Source organism: Agelaius tricolor, unplaced genomic scaffold, assembly GCF_023055355.1.
Source record: "Agelaius tricolor isolate 1412-34295 unplaced genomic scaffold, bAgeTri1.0.p SCAF_11, whole genome shotgun sequence".
Lineage (NCBI taxonomy): Eukaryota > Metazoa > Chordata > Aves > Passeriformes > Icteridae > Agelaius > Agelaius tricolor.
The window spans coordinates 6,692,982-6,711,386 of record NW_027269271.1 but is presented as its reverse complement, the minus strand read 5'-3'; the positions used below and the strand labels follow the sequence as shown (position 1 = coordinate 6,711,386).

Below are 18,405 nucleotides of genomic sequence, written 5' to 3'. Positions count from 1 at the left end.
GGGAAACTTTTAATGAAGACTTCTTAAAATTAATTCCTGGGCTCTATTCCCTTAGCAGCGGAAAATAAAAGAATTATATGTGAGTTTTTGTCATCTAAAACAGTAACTGTGTCATGGAGCTTCAGTGTAAAATACTCTGTAAAAGCATAATTAATCCCACTCTTGGGCAGGATGGGTTTCAAGGAAGCACTGAGGGAATGTCTGTTTATCTTCTTCCTCTGATACATTACAATTTCAAACAATGCTCCTGCTCCTGCCACACATGAGAAGAATGGATCTGGATGAGAGCAACTTGCTAAAATCTGTGGGTTACCTTAATTTACACCACAATTTATTAATGCATTTACCAAGATGTCTACCACAAGAGAGACTGAAAAACTGAAAGGTAGAAGTAAAGCTTACATTAGAAGCATGTCACATCCTCTACAGATTAACCCATATTCACAATCTCACACTCTTGTCTTCTGCTCTCTGCTGGTGTTACTGTTCTGTTATCAACTCATCTCTAAATCAATATAAAAACATTGATTCCATCAGGGCCACTTTATGGAACGGAATTGAACAGGAAAGTATAAACCTAGGGCTGTTTGAGAGCTGTGTGAACAAAGCTGCATTCCTCCTCCACAACGAGGACCAAAGAGACTGAAGCACAGAACTGTTTGGGTTGGAAGAGACACCTGAGATCAGAGTCCAACCATGGCCCAGCACTGCCAAGGACACCGCTGACCCATGTCCCCAGATGCTGCATCCACATGGCTTTAAAATCCCTCCAGGGGTGGGGATTCCACACCTGTCCCGGGCAGCTGTGCCAAGGATGGACAGCTTTTTTAGTAAAGGACTTTTTCCCAATATTGAACCTGAACCTTTCCTGGGGCAACTGGAGGCCGTTCCCTCTCCTCCTGTCCCTGTTCCTGGGAGCAGAGCCCGACCCCCCCGGCTGTCCCCTCCTGTCAGGAGCTGTGCAGAGCCACAAGGGCCCCCCTGAGCCTCCTTTGCTCCAGGCTGAGCCCCTTTCCCAGCTCCCTCAGACACTCCTCCTCAGACCTGTGCGTATCAATGGTAGTTAAAAACCAGGGGAAAAGCTGTTCTTAAAGACGATTCAAACGCAGTTTTAACCCTGAACGCCCCTTAGCATGAGGAAAAAAAAACAACCAGCAGCAAGAGGAGAAAAAAAAAAAAAGAAGAAAAATATATATATACTCCAGAAGACAAAACGAGACAAACACCGCTCAGGTCCCACTGCAGGCCCGTTCCAAGCCCCCTCCCGGCCTCACAGCCCCCAGGGTACCCCCGCAAGCCTGTGGAAGACAGAACCGCGTTCCGCGCAGTGCCCGCGCTGCCTCCCCGAGCACAGGGACCGTGGGCCCGCCGCCCGCGCTCACCGCTGTCCACCTTGAAGCGCTCATGGCGGGCCCGCAGCCCGTCGATCTCGCCCTGCTGGTCGCCCAGGAAGCGCTCCAGCTTGCCCTGCACGGCGCGGGGCAGCTTCGCGAGCTCGGCCCGCTCCAGGAGCTGCTGCAGCACGGCCGCCATGGCTCCGGCACAGCACCGCCCGCCGCCCGCAGCGCTTCCGCTTCCGCCACGGCAGCGCCATCATGGGAGTGGCGGCAACGCCGCGGCAGTGCCACAGCCGGGACAGGAGACCGCACGGCCTCGTCGCCATGACGGATAGAGGAGCTTCATCCCTGCTAAGTGACAGGAGCTGTCTGTGCTTCTGAGATGCCCCATGTGCCCGACAGCTGCCGGGGAAGGGCGGCCGCTTCCGCCACTCTCAACATGGCGGAGCAGGGACTGTGCGCCCCCTCGCGCGCCCTTTTCCCGCGCTCCGCTCGGCATTGCAGTGCGTCATCTCCCTGCGCCGCGGCACTTAGCGATGACGTAATTGGCCACATCGGTGCTCGGCTGAGACCGGGGCGGCTGCAGAAGCTGGGGATGTGCAGGTGCTGAACCCCTCTATGCAGGTACTGATCCGTGGGGATGGGCAGGTGCTGAACCCCCCTGGGCAGGTGCTGATCCATGGGGATGGGCAGGTGCTGATCCATGGGGATGGGCAGGTGCTGAACCCCCCTATGCAGGTGCTGATCCATGGGGATGGGCAGGTGCTGAACCCCCCTATGCAGGTGCTGATCCATGGGGATGTGCAGGGGCTGAACCCCCCCATGTAGGTGCTGATCCCTGGGGATGTGCAGGTACTGATCCATGGGGATGTGCAGGTGCTCGTCCATGGGGATGTGCAGGTGTTGATCCCTGGGTATGTGCAGGTGCTGATCCCGGCTATGGGGGCATGAGTTGAGGTGTGTGAGCACCTTCCCTGTGGAGGTTCAGGATGCTCTTTGCTTTCTCACCCTGTGCTCTTGGGCTTCAGCTTTTTAATGCTCAATTCTTTGGGAGAGCTCTCCAGGCTTGAAGGGGTTTTCAGACCCTTCCTGCAGGGAAGGAAGGGGATTCTGTGGCAGCCCCTGTGTCCTGTGTCCTGGAAGGGATGCAGAACCCCCTGTGTCCTGGGTTGTTGCAGCCTTCTGCAAAGGCTGCTCATTGGAACATCCACAGATGGTGTGCTCTGAGTGTTTGGGAATTGCAATGGAAGTGCTGTAGTGTATGTTCAAGGACACGTGTGGAATTCAGCAAGTCACTGTGGGAATAGAACAGTGCATCCTTTAGAAGTATCATGTAGCAAGATACTTTTTCTTGAAGGCATTTCAAAATTCAAATCCTGGGTTCAGTTTTGGGCCCCTCATGACAAGAAAGATGTGGAGGGGCTGGAGCATTCCAGGGAAGGGAATGGAGATGGGAAGGGTCTGGAGCACCAGGAGGGGCTGAGGGAGCTGGGAAAGGGGCTCAGCCTGGAGCAAAGGAGGCTCAGGGGGCCCTGCTGGCTCTGCACAACTCCCTGACAGGAGGGGACAGCCGGGGGGTCGGGCTCTGCTCCCAGGAACAGGGACAGGAGGAGAGGGAACGGCCTCAGGCTGGGCCAGGGCAGGCTCAGGTTGAACTTTGGGAAAGTTTCTGTACTGAAGGGGCTGTCCATCCCTGGCACAGCTGCTCAGGGCAGGCACGGAATCCCCACCCCTGGAGGGATTTTAAAGCCATGTGGATGTAACATCTGGGGACATGGGTCAGTGGTGGCCTTGGGGGAATGAATGATTGGACTCGATGACTTTGCAGGGTTTTTTCAATCAAACAGTTGTAAAGGATCTTTGTGTGAGACTTGTTCTCCTGTACCCATTGCAGTGTATGTACCCTCTTTCACTTAGTGCATTGTGTGTTTTGTAGGTTGGAACTACAACAGCTCACTTAAACCTGGAGCCATGGGTAGAACTTACCTTGTCGAGGAAGGTATTGGGCAGTACCTGACAGAGCTCAGCACAAAGGTGAAGCCATATGTCACTGGCCTGTTGATAGGGCAGGTAAGTGTGGGATTGTCCTTCCATTCATTCCTGTGAACTGGGGAAACCCCTGTTCAGCAGTCTCAAGGTCTGTTTGCTTCTGTTGATGTTCTGGCAAGTGCTCCCCCCAACGGGACTATGTCATCAGGGCTGTGCGAACCCCTCCCAAGGAGCAGCAGCAGCAGGAGGAGAGCCTGGGCCCTCCCAAACTGGCATCCCTGGATGAGGAGTGGATCACCACACATGCCAGTCAGGTGAGAACTCACCCTGGGAGGTGGCAAAGCGGGGAGAGGAACAGGAGGGAAATAAGATGGACACAAAGGATCTCAGCACTTGTGTGATGTCAAAGTGACAGAGCCTTCCTAACCATGCTGGGCACAGGTGTTTTAAACCAGAAATACCCTTAATGTTTTCAGGTTTTTTGATGAAAGGACATTTGATATTACTGAAGGGAAAACACTTGCAGGATGTGTTCCTGCATGGAGAGGGTCCTGTAAATGAAAACCAGTCTCCCTTAACTCACGTCTGCTCTTGGTATCTCACCAGTGGTTTTTGATATCTCAAGATACGTGGTTTCTAGATTGCCAATCATGTTAATAAATGTTCAATTTCATTTTCAAGGTGTCCAGAATGCTCCCTGGAGGGTTGCTGGTTCTTGGTGTGTTTATGATTGCAACTCCAGAGCTGGCTAAAGATGGTCAAAATGCTCTGCGCAAGGTAAGCGGAGTTCCTGCTGGGAGGACAGCAACATCCTTGGCTCTGTGTGTGAGGAATTTCCTCTCACTGGCCTGACTAAAATGCAGCAGTTTTGTTGCTTTATGTCACAAGTGTTGTGCTTTGATGTGTGGATTTGAGACTGGAACCTCAGAAATCCCTGTCCTGTGGGACACTATTTTTAACCTCCTGTTTGTAACTGCAATAGCAAATCTGAATTTCTGTTTACTGGGTTTGTCTGTGTTTAGTGGATGTGGACATTCTGGCTTAGGGAAAACATCCTCAAGGTTTATATTAAGCTAAATGCATTTTTGTTACAGTATTGGGGCATCTACTGCCATATTTGGTTTCTGTTCTGAAAATGTATGTTCATTTTGTCATTTTTCTAACATAATCATGGTCAGTGATTTAAGCACAAGTGGGTTTGGCAGCCTGAGATCCAAGAGTCAGTTTTGGCAGTTCAGTGTAATTGCATCTAAGTTATGTAATGAAAGTGGTAGCTGGCTAAAAAAGGTGAGCTCTGTCCAGGTGACCAGTGATTGCTGAATTAAAAATTGGGGGGGATTTGTTTTTTATAATTAGTGGCTATTTTGCACAGCTTTTCTGACCCAGCTGATAGGCACAAAACTGTAATATATCTGTAAGGACAAAAGCATACAGGTTGGGCGTGTGAATGTATGTTGCTTGCTTTGGTTTATAAGGGAGCTAAATTAAAATTTAACAAGTCTCTTTCACTTTGGGGCATAGTGCCTCTGAATCCCTGTTGAATTTTCTTTTAATGTGACATTTTGGTGACATGTAAGCTGTGTTTCCTGCTCATACATAATTTTTATATTGCTTGGACTTAAAATTTTAGCACAAGACTATTTTCCAGGAATTATAGTGCATATTTTTGCAATTTCTTTTTGGTCTTTAGCTAATATTTTCAGTGGAAAAGTCCTTGAGTAAAAGAAGGCTCTGGAAACCTACTGAAGAGGAGGTCTCAGACAGAGCAGCACTTCAAATCTGTTCTGCTACAAAAAAGTATCCTTTATGAGCAAGGTTTATTGACTGAGGCTGCTCTCCCAACCTCTTTTATCCAGTTACTGCTGAATAAATAAGAATTAGGGAGGAGGAAGCTGTTTAAGTTCAGCTAGACATGTATAAGTTGAAATAATGAAGTTTTCTGATTAGCCATGGTTAAGACTATTGACCCTCTTGTCCTTGCAAAATTTCCATAATTTCTTATGTGGTCTGTCTGTGTGACAGCATCAAATGACACCTTTCCCAGTCAGTCTTGACTTGCAGAAACTGAAAAAAAAAATCTAAATTACTGTTTGGCTTTTTGAATTGCTGTTACCAGTGGTGCTTGCATGGAATCGGGGCAGCAGCAATCCTGTGGGATCAATGCTAGAGCTGCAGCAGAATGCAGGAGCTGTTGGTAATGACATAATACAAGGAGAGAAAGCAAGGATTTTTCTCTGAGGGGAGAGAGAGATGAGGACAAATTAAAAATTGATGCCTTGGTGCTTTTCCTGTCAATACATATTGATCTTAATTTGTTTGTAAGAGATGGCATCACTGTGGTAGTTGGGGATTACGGGCAAATGGTTTCCCATTTTTTTACACTGATGAAAGGTGAGAACTTGCTCCAGAGCCTAAGTTAGCTTGACAAGGAAGTTTAGTAGAGGACTAAGTTAGTTGTGGATTGTTCTTAGTTTTTCCCTTGCTTTTCACTGGGTCTTTTTCTTTAAGTAGCACAGAGTAGTTTGCCGAACCTACGATGTGCAGGACCCCAAGGTAAGCTCATCCAGCTTTTAATGCATGGCAAGTAATGCTAAACCCCAAAAAAGCCTCAATACAGTGCTTTGGGGAGATGCTTTATGGCTTTTCTTCTGCTCTCAGAGTTCAGCTAAACCAGCAGACTGGAAGTACCAGAGTGCTCTGACTGCCTCCTGGGTGGCTTTGGGCTGCACAGTAAATGTGAACATCCACATTCCACTTCTTGCTACTTCCCCCAACCATGACCTGGAGAAGAATACCAAGGTAACTCACTGCCTGCAGTGGTTCCTACACACCAGTAACCACACTCATTTCTCTGCTGAGAATTAAATAAGAAAGAGTTGAGCAGTGCAGGAGTGGACTAGTCAGTGGAGAATGTTTAGCAATTATTCCTCTTTTAAATGTAACTCTTCTGCTGTGCTCAATGGGAAGTTTCCTGTGTTCAAAATGATGTAATAATTGTCATGAGTATCCCAGGTAACCTCTCTGGTGCCTCACCTGGTGAAAGGTTACACCCAATTTGTTCAGGACTATGGGGTGCTTTTGCCATGAGTTGGCTTTCAATGGGCTGCAACCCTCTCTGCAACCCCCAAATCCCTGGGGTGGCACTTCACTATTTTGCAATGCTTGTTTCTTAATTTGTTCTGAATATGATCCATTTAAGATTTACCTTTGGGAAAACACAGGTTTTTCACTTTAAAACTTTTGTCAGAGTAATTATTAAAACACATACTTCTATAAGTTTCAGCATGGAACTGTCCAGTCCTTCAGTGAAATTCTTTCTCTTTCTTGTGGTTGTGTTTTCACTTGTTTTAAAGAATGGGTTAAACCGATGGTCAAAGCAGATAGAAGACAGTGTTTTTCTGATCAATGGCCAAGTTAAAGATGAGGATACAGACCTGCTGGAAGGGCAGGTGAGTACCAAACAAGGAGGAATTGAGCTCTAAGAGATGCATGGTTGGATCCTCTGTGTGACAAAGCATTGAATGAGACATCTCCTGTGCAGTGTTTGTTGGTCTGATTGGCTGTTCCAGGTAACCAACACACAGAGCTGCCATTCCTGCAGCTTGCCTCTCCCTCCTGGGCAGTGTGAATGCAGTAATTATGTGTGAAATGACTGAAATGTTTCTGTTACAGAGTGAGGTGTGAATGTGGGTGATGACATTTCAAAGACCTACTTCAGTCACCTCGTTGGTTGATTCATTCATCTCTCCTTTTAGTTTTGTAGTTCTATTCTCTTGGTTGGTTTCTAAGTGCTATTTTCCCCTCTCAAAGCCTATAAACTAGGGAACACTCTATGCCAGGGTGAGGAGACTGCTTCAGGCACTTTTTTTTTCCTGTTTCATGACACAAAGAATTTTTTTCCCCTCAGAAAAAGTTCAGAGGAAATACTCAGCCCAGCACTCAGATTTCTGATGTCAAGGTTCTGACACAGCTGGTAAGTTTTTAGTGGTTTGCAAAGTATAAGCTTGCCTTTCAATTATAAAATTGAGCAAAAAATAGAATAACAAGGTTCTGAATTATTGTCTAGAAATCTTGCTCACTTATTCCTAAAACTTTCCCCCCACCCCTGGATATTGAATATGAAACTGATTGTTAACAGATTTTGTGCCTTTAGAAATTCTTGTGGTGAGATAACCATGTTGTCCATGAATTGCATAGCTGAAAGACTGGAAAACAGGTTCTGGAAAAGAAGTGCTGTGACTAATTCCTTTGGTAGTAGGATACCTGTAGGTACCTGTGTACATTGATTTGAGGTGACTTTGTATCTGAAGTTCAGAGTCACCCCCACACTTCAGTCAGTGCACAGCTTGCCCTGGCTAGCTTGGACATTCACTTGGATGCTTTTGTCAGAAGCTCAGCTGCCAGCTCTGGATTAAGGCGTAGATCCCGTGAGTTGAATCATCATCTGGAGCTGCTGGATCTATGTCAGGAGCTTCCTCCCCACCTGAGTTGTGAAGAACTGTGAATTGAGTGCCCCAGTCTAGGTCCTGAAGTCCAGATGTGTCCAGGCCTTGTTTCATAGCCTTCTGTATTTTGTCAGGTGGTTCCTGGATTCTCAGTTACGTTCTGCAAAACTAGAAGTGTTTCCAATGCCATTTTAAAGTCTCCATGAGTATCTCAGCTTCTTTTGTTGTTAGTGTCTATTGTATTGAGGTTAATTGCTGCAGGGACAGGAAAACTCTCTTTGGCAGAAGTGGTTTGTGCAGTTGGTGAGGAAGTTGTGCACCCCAGTGTTTCCAGGTGTTGTCCTGGAGTGCTTCATGCTCACACTCATTGTTGTGGTAATTAGGGAGAGCATTTCTAGGCAACAGTTTGATGCAGCTCTCAGTGTGACCACGTGTATAATTTGGTACTGACTGATGGGATGACTCCCAGCACACCCTGGGTTACACTGATTATAGCAAACATGAAAACGTCATTGTTTTAAAAAAGCCTGTAAAAGACTTAACAGTTGCAATGCTGTTATTTGCCACAAGCCTGGAGAGTTTTAAGATCTCCTAGACACAAGTGTTTGAAACACCTGGAGAGATAAACAGATTTTCCATAATAGAAAAGAGAGGAAGAACCAAATGAATAACTAAAAATAAAATAAAAATAAAATTAGCTCTACATGATGAGGGAAACAGCTAGTGTGTGAGCACCTGCTGTTGGTTTGCTGATTCTGGTTTTAGTGACTGTGCTGCAAAGGCCTGGGATAAAGGTGGATGTGTTTGTCCCTCAGTGCCAGGGTGCCAGCCCCAGGTCCACGGCGACAGTGCAGGTGTGCAGTGGCTCCATCAACCTGCGGGGAGCAGTGAAATGCAGAGCCTACATCCACAGCAACAAGCCCAAGGTTAAAGAGGCCATTCAGGTACTGAGCAGGGTCTTGGTCCATCAGAAACATTCTCCTGGAACATGTGGGACTTGGCATACTGGTTTTCCTTTGCCAGAATGGTCTAAACTGGGGTCAAAGTTATTTTAGAAACCATCCCTGTGGGGTTAGTTAGTTTTTCTCTTCTAGAGGAATATGTGTGCCGTGGGTAAGGCTGGGCTCTGGGGAGTCTTTGCATAAATTGTCAAAGGGATTAGGCTTTGAAGAATTCTCTTTAAGAAAGGTTGGAGACTATATTTTTGTATTTGTAGAGGTAAAATTCAGATTTACTTGCTCAGTAATTTATTTTTTCCCCTCACTGAGTCATTGCCTGATGATTATTTTTTAGTTTTACTGGTAAATATCTAGAAGTTGTCAGTTCTTATCCTAGCAATCCTAAAACTTTCCTCAGCTTTTCGTTTTTGTTTTGTGGTTTTCCTTCTTGATACCAATTCTTTTAATGTTAGCTTTTCTTTATTAATCAATTATTATTTATTAGTTTGAAAATTCACACTAGTTTTTATTTTCTGGGAAAAAAAACTATTCTTTCATCATGGGTTTAATGTATGGGGTTTCTTTGGTTATTTCTTCCTGGTTAAAAGCTTTGCAAATAGTTTTGATTTTGCAAATGGATTTGATATTCCTGATGATTTCACTGTGTCCTTGCAGGCTTTGAAAAGAGACATAATAAACACATTGAGTGATCGGTGTGAAATACTGTTTGAAGATCTGATTTTAAATGAAGGACCTCAGAAAAAAAGTAAGAAATAAAAAACAAACAAACAAACAAACAAAAAACCCAAAGCCACTAGCTTGTATTTGCAGTGAATTTTGGTGGTTGTAGAAAATTCTGTTACAGTGAAGTTCCAGTATGGTTAGAGCAGAATAAAAAGGAAAAGGTATAATTGCTGCTTGTCAGCCTTGACTTTTCCTTAAATCTGGAAATTTTTTGTCAAGTTTATGTCCTTTGGCATCACAGTTCCTGTGACCACAAAATGCAATCCCAGCTTCTTCCTCACCGATCAGAAATTTTGTGATTTTTTCAAACTTCTGTAGTTGAAACTTTTGCCTCTCAAGTTCCAACTGTACCTTGCACACTTTAAATTTTTATTTCTATTTTTAAATCTATGTATGGTGTTCCTATTAAAATTGATGTGTGTTAAAACTTGATAGAGGCCAGATACTTGGGCTCATGCTGGGACTCTTAAATTTCTTCAAGTCAGTGCAGTGGTGTTGTTGTCTTAAACCAAAAAGGAGTTAATTGACGAATCAATGGGAATGTCTTGGGCAGAAGGAGCCTTTTCCATCGCACGTAGTTCTGAGTCCCCTCTCTAGGTGGCAGCCGAGTTTTGTGGCTCTGAGTGTGACACCTCTGCAGTCCTGAGTGCTGCTGAAATCCGGCTCCTCGGGGAGCTCTTACCTGCACCCTCTCCCAGAGCCCTCCTGCAAGTCATTCTGAACAGGAGAAAAGCTCTGCTTGGCGTTTTATGGTCTGTTTGGAGCTGCCCTGGCTATTTCTGGAGAGACTAATAATGTAAGGACATAAATCCATAGAACAGCAGCCCACTAAGCCAGGCATGTCTGGAAGCAGGGTTTTACACAGAGACCTTGAGCTCTTCTTTTGCAATGACTTTATCTTATGCTCAGAGATTATGGAGGAATCTTATCATAACTGTCAAGGCTTTTATTGGGATGGTATTTCTCCATCTTTCCTTTTAGATTTTGGGAGGGAATATCATGTCTTGCCTCAGAGACTGTTTGTCCCAGTGGCTGGATCCAGTGTGATGCTCAGTGATTATAAGTTTGGTGATGAGGCTGCTGGAGAAATCCAGGAACGTTTTGTGGAGATGTTGGATCAGCCTGTGCAAGCTGAAGATATGCACATAGCTGAGGACATTAGCACAGGTAAATATCTGGGAGCCAGGGCAGGCTGGCTCAGGGGCTAGGAAATGCTGATTAATGGCATAGGCCAGTTTATCCAGATATGAATAAAGTCAAATTACTTCATATGCAACTCTAAGGATTTATAGCAATTCATTGCAGCTTTAATATATTGTGGAAAATGATCCTAACAGTTTGTGTTTTTTGGAACAGACTTTCTCCTCTCAAATATTTTGGTTTTTCAGTGCAGCCATGATTGCAGCCCATGAGCTGCTGTAGAAAATTGAAGAAATGGTTAACCAAGGTTTGTATGTGCCATTGTGCTCATGAATTAGAGGGGATCCTTTATTGATCAATAAACTCTTAAAAAACACCCTGCAAAGCTTTATTTTTTACATGAATATATATATTTACACTTTCAGTAGTTAATCTTTTTAGTGCTAAGTAGCTTTGAGACAAGTTAGAATAAGTTGAGTGATTTAGTCAAATCTACTGCTTTTTCACTACAGAATTAAAAACACTTTAAAAATTATTCTAGCAAAACATTAATGTAGTCTAATGTATCTTTCAAGAAGTTTTCGTGCTAAACCTGATTTTTTAAAAAAAGCCAAATACCTTCCTTTATTCAGAGTGTTTTAATTTATGTACCAAATGCAGTGCCCAAACCTGAAGATTTGTGGTTCACCCAGAATGAAAACAAAGTTGAGAGTGCTTTTCATTTTCTGCTGAATGTCTTACAAGTTTGTGGTCTGATTATGAGACTGCTATATTTCGTTTAATACAGATATTTTGACATAATCCAGTTACTGTATTCATCTTTCTGAATATTTCTGGTCTATATAATTTCCTTTAGGGTTTTCTCCCTTGCAATGTTGATTTCAATGTAGATTTCAAATATGACATTGAAATGCACCTAGGAACATTTGCTGTGGTCTTATGGAAGACATTTTGCTCCCCTTTTTTTCCCCCCCTCAACATGCATATGAGCTGCAGGTTCCAGTTTTACAATTTAAATAAACAAAAAATCCAACACTAATTCTCACATTAAAACTATGAACACTTTTTAATGTTGGTATTTAGGGACAAAAACTTAGGGGCAATGTAACCATGACTTGCTGTGCAAGGTGAACTGTGAGTACTGATATTCACCTTGACTTGCATGCTAACTTGAAGGGGGTTTTGAGTTTCCTAATTTCAGAGTTAACCATAAATTCTTGTCTTTCTAAATGAATCAGCTCCCCCAGGCTTTAACTAGACCTGTTAGCTGTTAAGTGACTCATCCTTTTGAAGAGTAAGAGGTGTACAGGAACCTCAAGGAAAACAGGAAAGACAATAAAAATCTCTCTGGCATTATTAGAGTAACTTTAATACTCTTAAAACTAATTACTACTGAGCTTTAAGGAATCAGTGTAGCTTAGAGAAGCAAATGAGTATTGTTGTAGCAGTGGAGAGAGGTGTGGGAGGAGAGAGGTGATGATTCAGTTCACCTTTATTGCTTATGTAAGGCTGTGTGAGCTGCAGGTAGGAAGGAAACACCTTTCCACTCACAGCAGGGCATCCCAAAGATTAATGCCAACAATAGGTGTGAAGTGATGGCACAAAAGGAGCTTGGGTGTTCTTGTAGTCTTCTGCTTGTAGAGTTAACTGGGGGGGATTTATATTCCTTTTCTTTGAAAGAAAAGCAAATTAAAGTAGGTGTGTATTTTCTTTAAGAAGAAAACCCCAAAGCCACAAATTGAAATAAGTGCATAGAAGAGGAGAGGAAAAAACGTGCAAGGGGATTTTGGGAAAGCTTGGCCTTGTCCTGGTGACCACCATAAGGTTTGTCCATGGAATGGGCTCTGTTAATTGCAGTGGTATCAATAATGCTGACAGCACATTAAAGTTGAGCTAATTAAAGTTGAGGCATCAGTCACTTGTGGTTTATTAAAATCACAAGTTATTTATACACTTTTATCATACCAGGAAGGTCATTTTAGAAAGAGTCCTGTTAAATGCATACAAAGTGTTCTGCATTCTAAAAAAATCCCCCATTAATTATGGGATTTGATTTTTATTGTTGCTTTGGTATGAAATGTCCAAGCATTGCTGTGAACATGTTTTTTTGTTGTAATGAGAGTTTGTGGTTTTTCTTGTGCAAAGGCTTTTCCAGTGCATCATTTTGGCTTGGGAAGCATGTGCTGTTTCTCTAAGCTTAGCTCTAACTTTGTTAATAATAGCCACTATTCAGTAATTGGTTTGTAGGGAACTTTGTCATCAGCCTTTCTGTTTGTGTCACAGTTCCTGTGGTCTGAGGCACCCTCCTCAAATTAACTGGAAATGCTGTTCATACTGAGGTTCTGGGGAAAGTTTACTGATAAAAAGAATTCTCAAAAATTCAAGAACATGAGCAGGCTTTTGAAATTATTTGGGGTTTTTTTCCTCTTTAAAATATGCACTTTAGAAGAAGAGGATCTAATCGGTATAGGCAAAAGATTTATTTTTTAAGCAACTTTTACTTAAAACATGATTTTTTGAGGTCAGTTTTATGTGTTTACTGAACCTGGGGCTCTCCTGCTGTCTCCTGCAGTTTGTCTCTTGACTGCATGTACAGATCTCCAGTAGGGACACCGCTGGGTCACGCTTTAAAATTGCTGTGTGGAAAATAGAAAGTAAACCCCGAGCTATTTATAAGTGAAAGACTTAAATAGCCCTAACACTGTAATTTCAAGGTATTCAGTGCTCTAATACAGGCAACTGAAAGCTCTACATTTCTGATTGGCTTTACTAAATCCCTGCTCCTCCTTGGTGCAGGGGGTGGGCTGTTAAATACCCTGAGTGGATAGACAGAAATAAGACTTCAGCAGTGATAATCACTTCCCTGTCTTGCTTAGGAAACTGAAGAATTAAGGATTCATCTAATTGGTACTAGAAGACATCTGCTATGAAAACTGTTTTGTGTGATTTTGCTGCTCTACATGCAAACCTTCCAGAATGTGGTGGTATCAAGGCCTGTGGTAGCTAAATACCTCAAGGGTGGTTCTTTTTTCTTTTTCCCTTTGTCTTCTTTTTTTTTTTCCAGGCAAGGAATGTGGAGCTGCCTTGATGTGCAGCTTCCAAAGGTCCCCTCAGCACAGGGAGGCACAAAAAAACCTCATATTAGAGGGCACAGACCATCCTACCTGCTCATCAAATATACAGCAGAAAGGAACCTGCTGGAGCTAGACTCCAGAGGTGGCCCAAAAAATGCAGTCAGATTGTCCCAAAGTGGGATGTTTCACAGAATTCAAACCTCTGGACAGAAGTTCTCTTACTGTGCTAGTTAAAGATACTTACTGAAAACCTATATTGCAACAATTAATAACTACTCTAGCTGCAGATTTCTGCTCATTTTAGGCAGCTGAGGGAGTGTTTTTCTTGGCACAAAGAAAATAATGATCTAGCCACAGCCTTATTGAGGACTAGTGGGATTCAGGGATATTTAATGATTTCTCTTCAAAAAACACACTTTGCACTGAAATATTGTTATCTTGATCTTACATGGATGTGGTGCTTGCAGAGAGATCTCCAAGCAATGTCTGTATATCTGTGTATCTCACTGTCCTGTTGAGTTCCATATCAGGCAGTGATTTCTCTGCTGCTGTACATCCTGTACCAATGCAGTGGGTTTAGGGATAAAAACCCTAAAGACAGGTTTTAAAAGCTACTTCGGGTGTTTTTGTGTAACAAGTCTTGTGCAAGCTTGATTTAAGGATATTTTGAAGACAATTATCCACATGAGTCAACAGAAACAACCTTTCTGATCATCTAGATTATCCATTTCCACCATAGGTAATGACAGAGAAAGTACTTTGTTTGCATATGAATCACACAGAGGATGTGCCTTATTACTCAAGCATGTAATTTGTGATTTATTGCTGATGGTCAACCCCTCTGTGGAAATGGAGATCTGTTTTTATTCAGATCCGTGTCCCATGGCCTTCTAAACCCTGATATCTGGTTCTGCTGGGGGTTCCCTTGTCTCCAGAACAGTCAGTTAGGCTCCTTCTCTTATCTGAGCCTGCTTGTCTCATTCTTCCCAGACACATCCAGCTCCCACTGCCATGACAAACACTTTGTCTTTCTGTTTGCTTGTGCAGAAAATGCCTGTGGTTGTAGATTCTGAACTGTAATCCAAATTTTTTGGCAAGTTTTAGCAAACTCCTGAAAATGGGAATGCTTAAAAATGATGGCCCACGACCATCCCGCAGCCTTGTCACTGGGGGCTGTATGGTGTGTTCCATGCTGGCTCAAACAAGTTGGGCTGAAGGACTGGAGATTAATCCCCTTCTTTCTCTCCTGCCCCTCTAACAAGCTGGGTATAGCCAAGGGATTAGGGAGATCTTTGCAAAGGAAATAGATACAGGTTTGAGTCCCATCCGCCTGGAAATAGACTCAAGCTCTCTCACATCCTGGCTGGGCAGACTAAGGATTTAGTAATTCTTCCAAGGAGGAATGAGTCCTCCATGCCTGCTGTGAAAGGGAATTTTTAGGGGATCTTCAAAAAGAAATTTCTGTGGCTGGAAAAAATGAAAAAATGCATCTCTGGCTGTTGGGTAGGGAAGTGCTGCTGGGCTCATCCTCTCTGGTGTGGGATTTGCATGTACCCTGAACTGGGGACAGATGGCTCTGGAGGGGACCTTTGCTCTTGGAAGGTGCTCAATGGTACATTTTGGTGGTTCCCTCTCACGTAGTCAAATTCTCCCCAGGCTATGCAAAGAGGGTGGGGAGTTTTACTCTGGAAGCAGGGTGGGGAAAATGAGTTTTGGAAGAGGAGCTCCTCCTGAAATGTATTTTGTCTCTTTAATTTTACCCTTCCAGCCATACAGCATAGTTTAGCACTGTGCTATTGCTGTTGTACCACTTCTGCAATAAACTGGTTTTTTTCTACCATAAATACACTTTATAAAGTTGATGTGAAGTTCTTGGCCTTTTGTGTTAATTCACTGTAAAAGACAGCTGTTAATTTTCCCCTTCTTCCCTTGATTTCCATGCAGTTGATATTTGCCCAGTGACTGACAGCCCGAGTGACACACCACAGGCACAGCTGACAAAAGCAACGTTGCTGTTGAAGCTTCAACAAAATATGGGTATGTTCCTTCCAGATTTTTGCTATGGCACTCCAGAAGCTGCAGTGGCTCCTTTCAGGACTGTTAGCTCCCACAGCATCCTAATTGTCAGCTCAGGAATTCAGGGAACACCAGCCACAGAACTTGCCATTGCAACTTCTCCATGGTGCTGCCTCATCCAGCTCTCAGAGATTTGTCTGCACTTAGTACAGCTCTCTTTGCTGTGGGGCTGCTTGTATTGAAATAGTTACACTTTACTGAACAAAGCAGTTACTTCTGGATTCTATTAATTGTTGGAAATAGAATATAGTAACTGGAAGATTAAATAGGAGCAGTAAATACGTGTTTGCTTTGAATGTAAAAATGTTTTCCCTTTCATCATCACTGAGGTGTTTTGGGGTTTTCTGTGTGTCTCCTCAGTTGCATCAGTAATGAGCATGCTAATAAAAGTAGTTGTTGGGGTCGCTCTTTTTGGGGTAGCTCTTTTTGTTTCTCCTTGTGCTCATTCCCCCTGACCCACTCTCCCCTCCCTGCCTGCTGCTGCCTGTGCTGCCTTTCCCTCACTGCCTGTGTTCTTTTTGGATTTAGGGCTGGTTGTTCTCCCCTTCCCTCACTGCCTGTGGATTTAGGGCTGGTTGTGGTGTCCTTCCCTCACTGCCTGTGTTCCCTTTGGATTTAGGGCTGGTTGTGGTGTCCTTCCCTCACTGCCTGTGGATTTAGGGCTGCCTGTGCTGCCCTTCCCTCACTGCCTGCGTTCTCTCTGGATTTAGGGTTGGTTGTTCTGCCCTTCCCTCACTGCCTGTGTTCCCTTTGGATTTAGGGCTGTTTGTTCTGCCCTTCCCTCACTGCCTGTGTTCTCTCTGGATTTAGGGCTGTTTGTTCTGCCCTTCCCTCACTCCCTGTGCTCTCTCTGGATTTAGGGTTGGTCGTGGCAGCCGCTGTCGCAGTCCTGGCATCGATTTTCTCCTTCAACTACTTCAGTGATTGATCTCCAGTGATTAAACTCCAGCCATCACAGCTCCTGGGAAATGTTGGCCATTCAGAAGATGGAAATAACTGGGGTTGATATATTAGTAATTAAGAATTGTTGTATTAATCTCCCCAGGTAGATGTGCAATGTAAACTGTAATACTGTAAAATGTAATTCAGTTACCTTGTTCCATCATACGCTTCCTAAATTAAATAGAATTATGCACTTAGAGAATCAAGTAGAGGGTGAATCAGGTTTACAAGAAACTAACCCTGTCTCTCTGTGTAAATGAATGATAATATTATTTTCTGGAGAGGCCCCTTAAACAAATACAGAACCTTAATTTTCTTCCTACTGGCTCCTTTAATGTAAAATGCTACTCCTGGTGTTTCTCAGGGTATTGGTAAAACCTGTATAATGACCTGGTATGATAATTCCTGCTTTAAGGGTTCCTGTGCTAAGAGAAATCTTATTTTATTACAGTTAATTGGGGGAAAATTAGTTTTAGTAAAGCCAGCATTTCACCATAGTCATTGTTTTAGATAATACTGGCTAGCTAGCATAAAATGTATACAAATAGTTTCTAAAAGTTTCAAGACTAGACCAAGGCAGCCTGTAAATAGCTTGGTTCAAGACTGGAGATCTCAGAAATCAATGAAATGCATGGCATTGCTGAGCTGTGTGTATGCTGCTGCCTTTGACTCAGTGCCTCCTGATGAGGGTTTCTCTGCCCAGCTCCAATACAATCATTGCTATCTTGGAATTTTAACTATTTCAGCAACAGTTACACCTAGGCAGGCCTTGTGGGTTATCATGTAGGTACAGGCAAATTATCAACATTACTGCTAATCAGGATTTTTAGATTATAAACAGAGAGCTTTCTATGATGAGAGATTCTCCTGGGGATGTTGGCCAGTTACATGTTTACTTGACATGAGGAAGGTGGACAGAGGGAATGAACTCTAGTAAGGCTAATAAAGACAATTTGTATATGAAATGTGATGTTTCCTTGGACCCGAGCTGCAACAGAAAAGAATTAACAGCATTTTAATCCCAGTGCAAATTTCTTTTTTTTGTTTGAAAGCAATGGAACACAAAGAAAAAAAAATAAACCCTTTGGTTCTAAAGCATAATCAAGTATGTACTGGGATACCTTTAATAAAGGCAATTCTGAGAAAGGTGTGTTGACTACTGCTGCCTCACTTGTGTATTCTGTTTTTGCATGTTTGGAAAAAAGAGCTTTTTGAAAGACAGCGTGACCTTCTGTGCTCAGCATTGCTCAAGTGGTCCCTCCTGGAGGAGGGTGGTGAGTGCTGTAATGCAGGCACTGGGTTCAGCTGTTGTGGGTTCTATAATTCCTTTTTATTCTGTGCCAGTCAGTGGAGTCAACAGGCAGGAATCAGGAGCTGGGATGACATCCAGGGGAGGCTGAGGGTTATCCAGAAAATGGGAGTAATTTTGTAATGTGATGGTTGGTTTAAAAATTGCTCTGCTACAGTCCCTGTTAGAAGGAGGAACAGGGCTGAAATTAGAAGAAAGGCACTGTCTTTTGTCTCTTTTTTCTTTAAGGAGAACAGGGTGTGCTTTTGAAGGTAAAATACAAAATGATTGATTATTCTTTAGTTGCCTGTAACACAAAATGCAGCCATAAAAGTGAAGTACAGCATCTCTGATACCAGAGAAGATAATTGTCCTGAAACACTCTTTCTGTAGTTGTTCTTGTTTAGTACTTGTGGTGTCAAAAATAGAGCT

At 43.5% G+C, this 18,405-nt stretch overlaps 2 protein-coding genes across 9 annotated transcripts in view; one reads left to right on the top strand and one right to left on the bottom strand.

The window, feature by feature from the left end:
• The window catches only part of TPR (translocated promoter region, nuclear basket protein), a 33,313-nt gene extending 31,759 nt beyond the window's left edge, over positions 1-1,554 (bottom strand). For all 4 annotated transcript variants that reach the window (XM_071435946.1, XM_071435948.1, XM_071435949.1 and 1 more), the window contains exon 1: positions 1,383-1,554. In XM_071435946.1, coding sequence (XP_071292047.1) covers positions 1,383-1,533 — 151 coding nt within the window. In that variant the 5' untranslated portion in view covers positions 1,534-1,554. The remainder of the gene's footprint in view (positions 1-1,382) is intronic.
• Positions 1,555-1,832: 278 nt separating this feature from the next.
• On the top strand, positions 1,833-17,844 carry ODR4 (odr-4 GPCR localization factor homolog). 5 transcript variants are annotated; one of them, XM_071435941.1, is made up of 15 exons: positions 1,833-1,940; positions 2,100-2,120; positions 3,274-3,407; positions 3,506-3,640; positions 4,008-4,103; positions 5,017-5,123; positions 5,843-5,879; positions 5,985-6,125; positions 6,680-6,775; positions 7,234-7,299; positions 8,587-8,715; positions 9,385-9,475; positions 10,435-10,620; positions 15,612-15,704; positions 16,604-17,844. In XM_071435941.1, the coding sequence occupies exons 3-15, from the start codon at positions 3,309-3,311 to the stop codon at positions 16,669-16,671; spliced, it is 1,344 nt and encodes a 447-aa protein (XP_071292042.1). In that variant the 5' UTR covers positions 1,833-1,940; positions 2,100-2,120; positions 3,274-3,308; the 3' UTR covers positions 16,672-17,844. The 5 variants fall into 5 exon arrangements, with proteins under 5 accessions (XP_071292042.1, XP_071292045.1, XP_071292043.1 ...); XM_071435942.1 differs by lacking the exon at positions 2,100-2,120 and adding an exon at positions 2,055-2,075 and having other exon boundaries at positions 1,844-1,940; XM_071435944.1 differs by lacking the exon at positions 2,100-2,120 and having other exon boundaries at positions 1,840-1,961.
• The last annotated feature ends 561 nt before the right edge of the window (positions 17,845-18,405 follow it).

Coding starts and splice junctions, on each gene's coding strand:
- ODR4 (XM_071435941.1), top strand. CDS start 3,309: ATGGGTAGAACTTACCTTGTCGAGGAAGGTATTGGGCAGTACCTGACA. Junction 3,641..4,007: donor TCACCACACATGCCAGTCAG/GTGAGAACTCAC, acceptor TTCATTTTCAAG/GTGTCCAGAATGCTCCCTGG. Junction 9,476..10,434: donor TGAAGGACCTCAGAAAAAAA/GTAAGAAATAAA, acceptor CTTTCCTTTTAG/ATTTTGGGAGGGAATATCAT.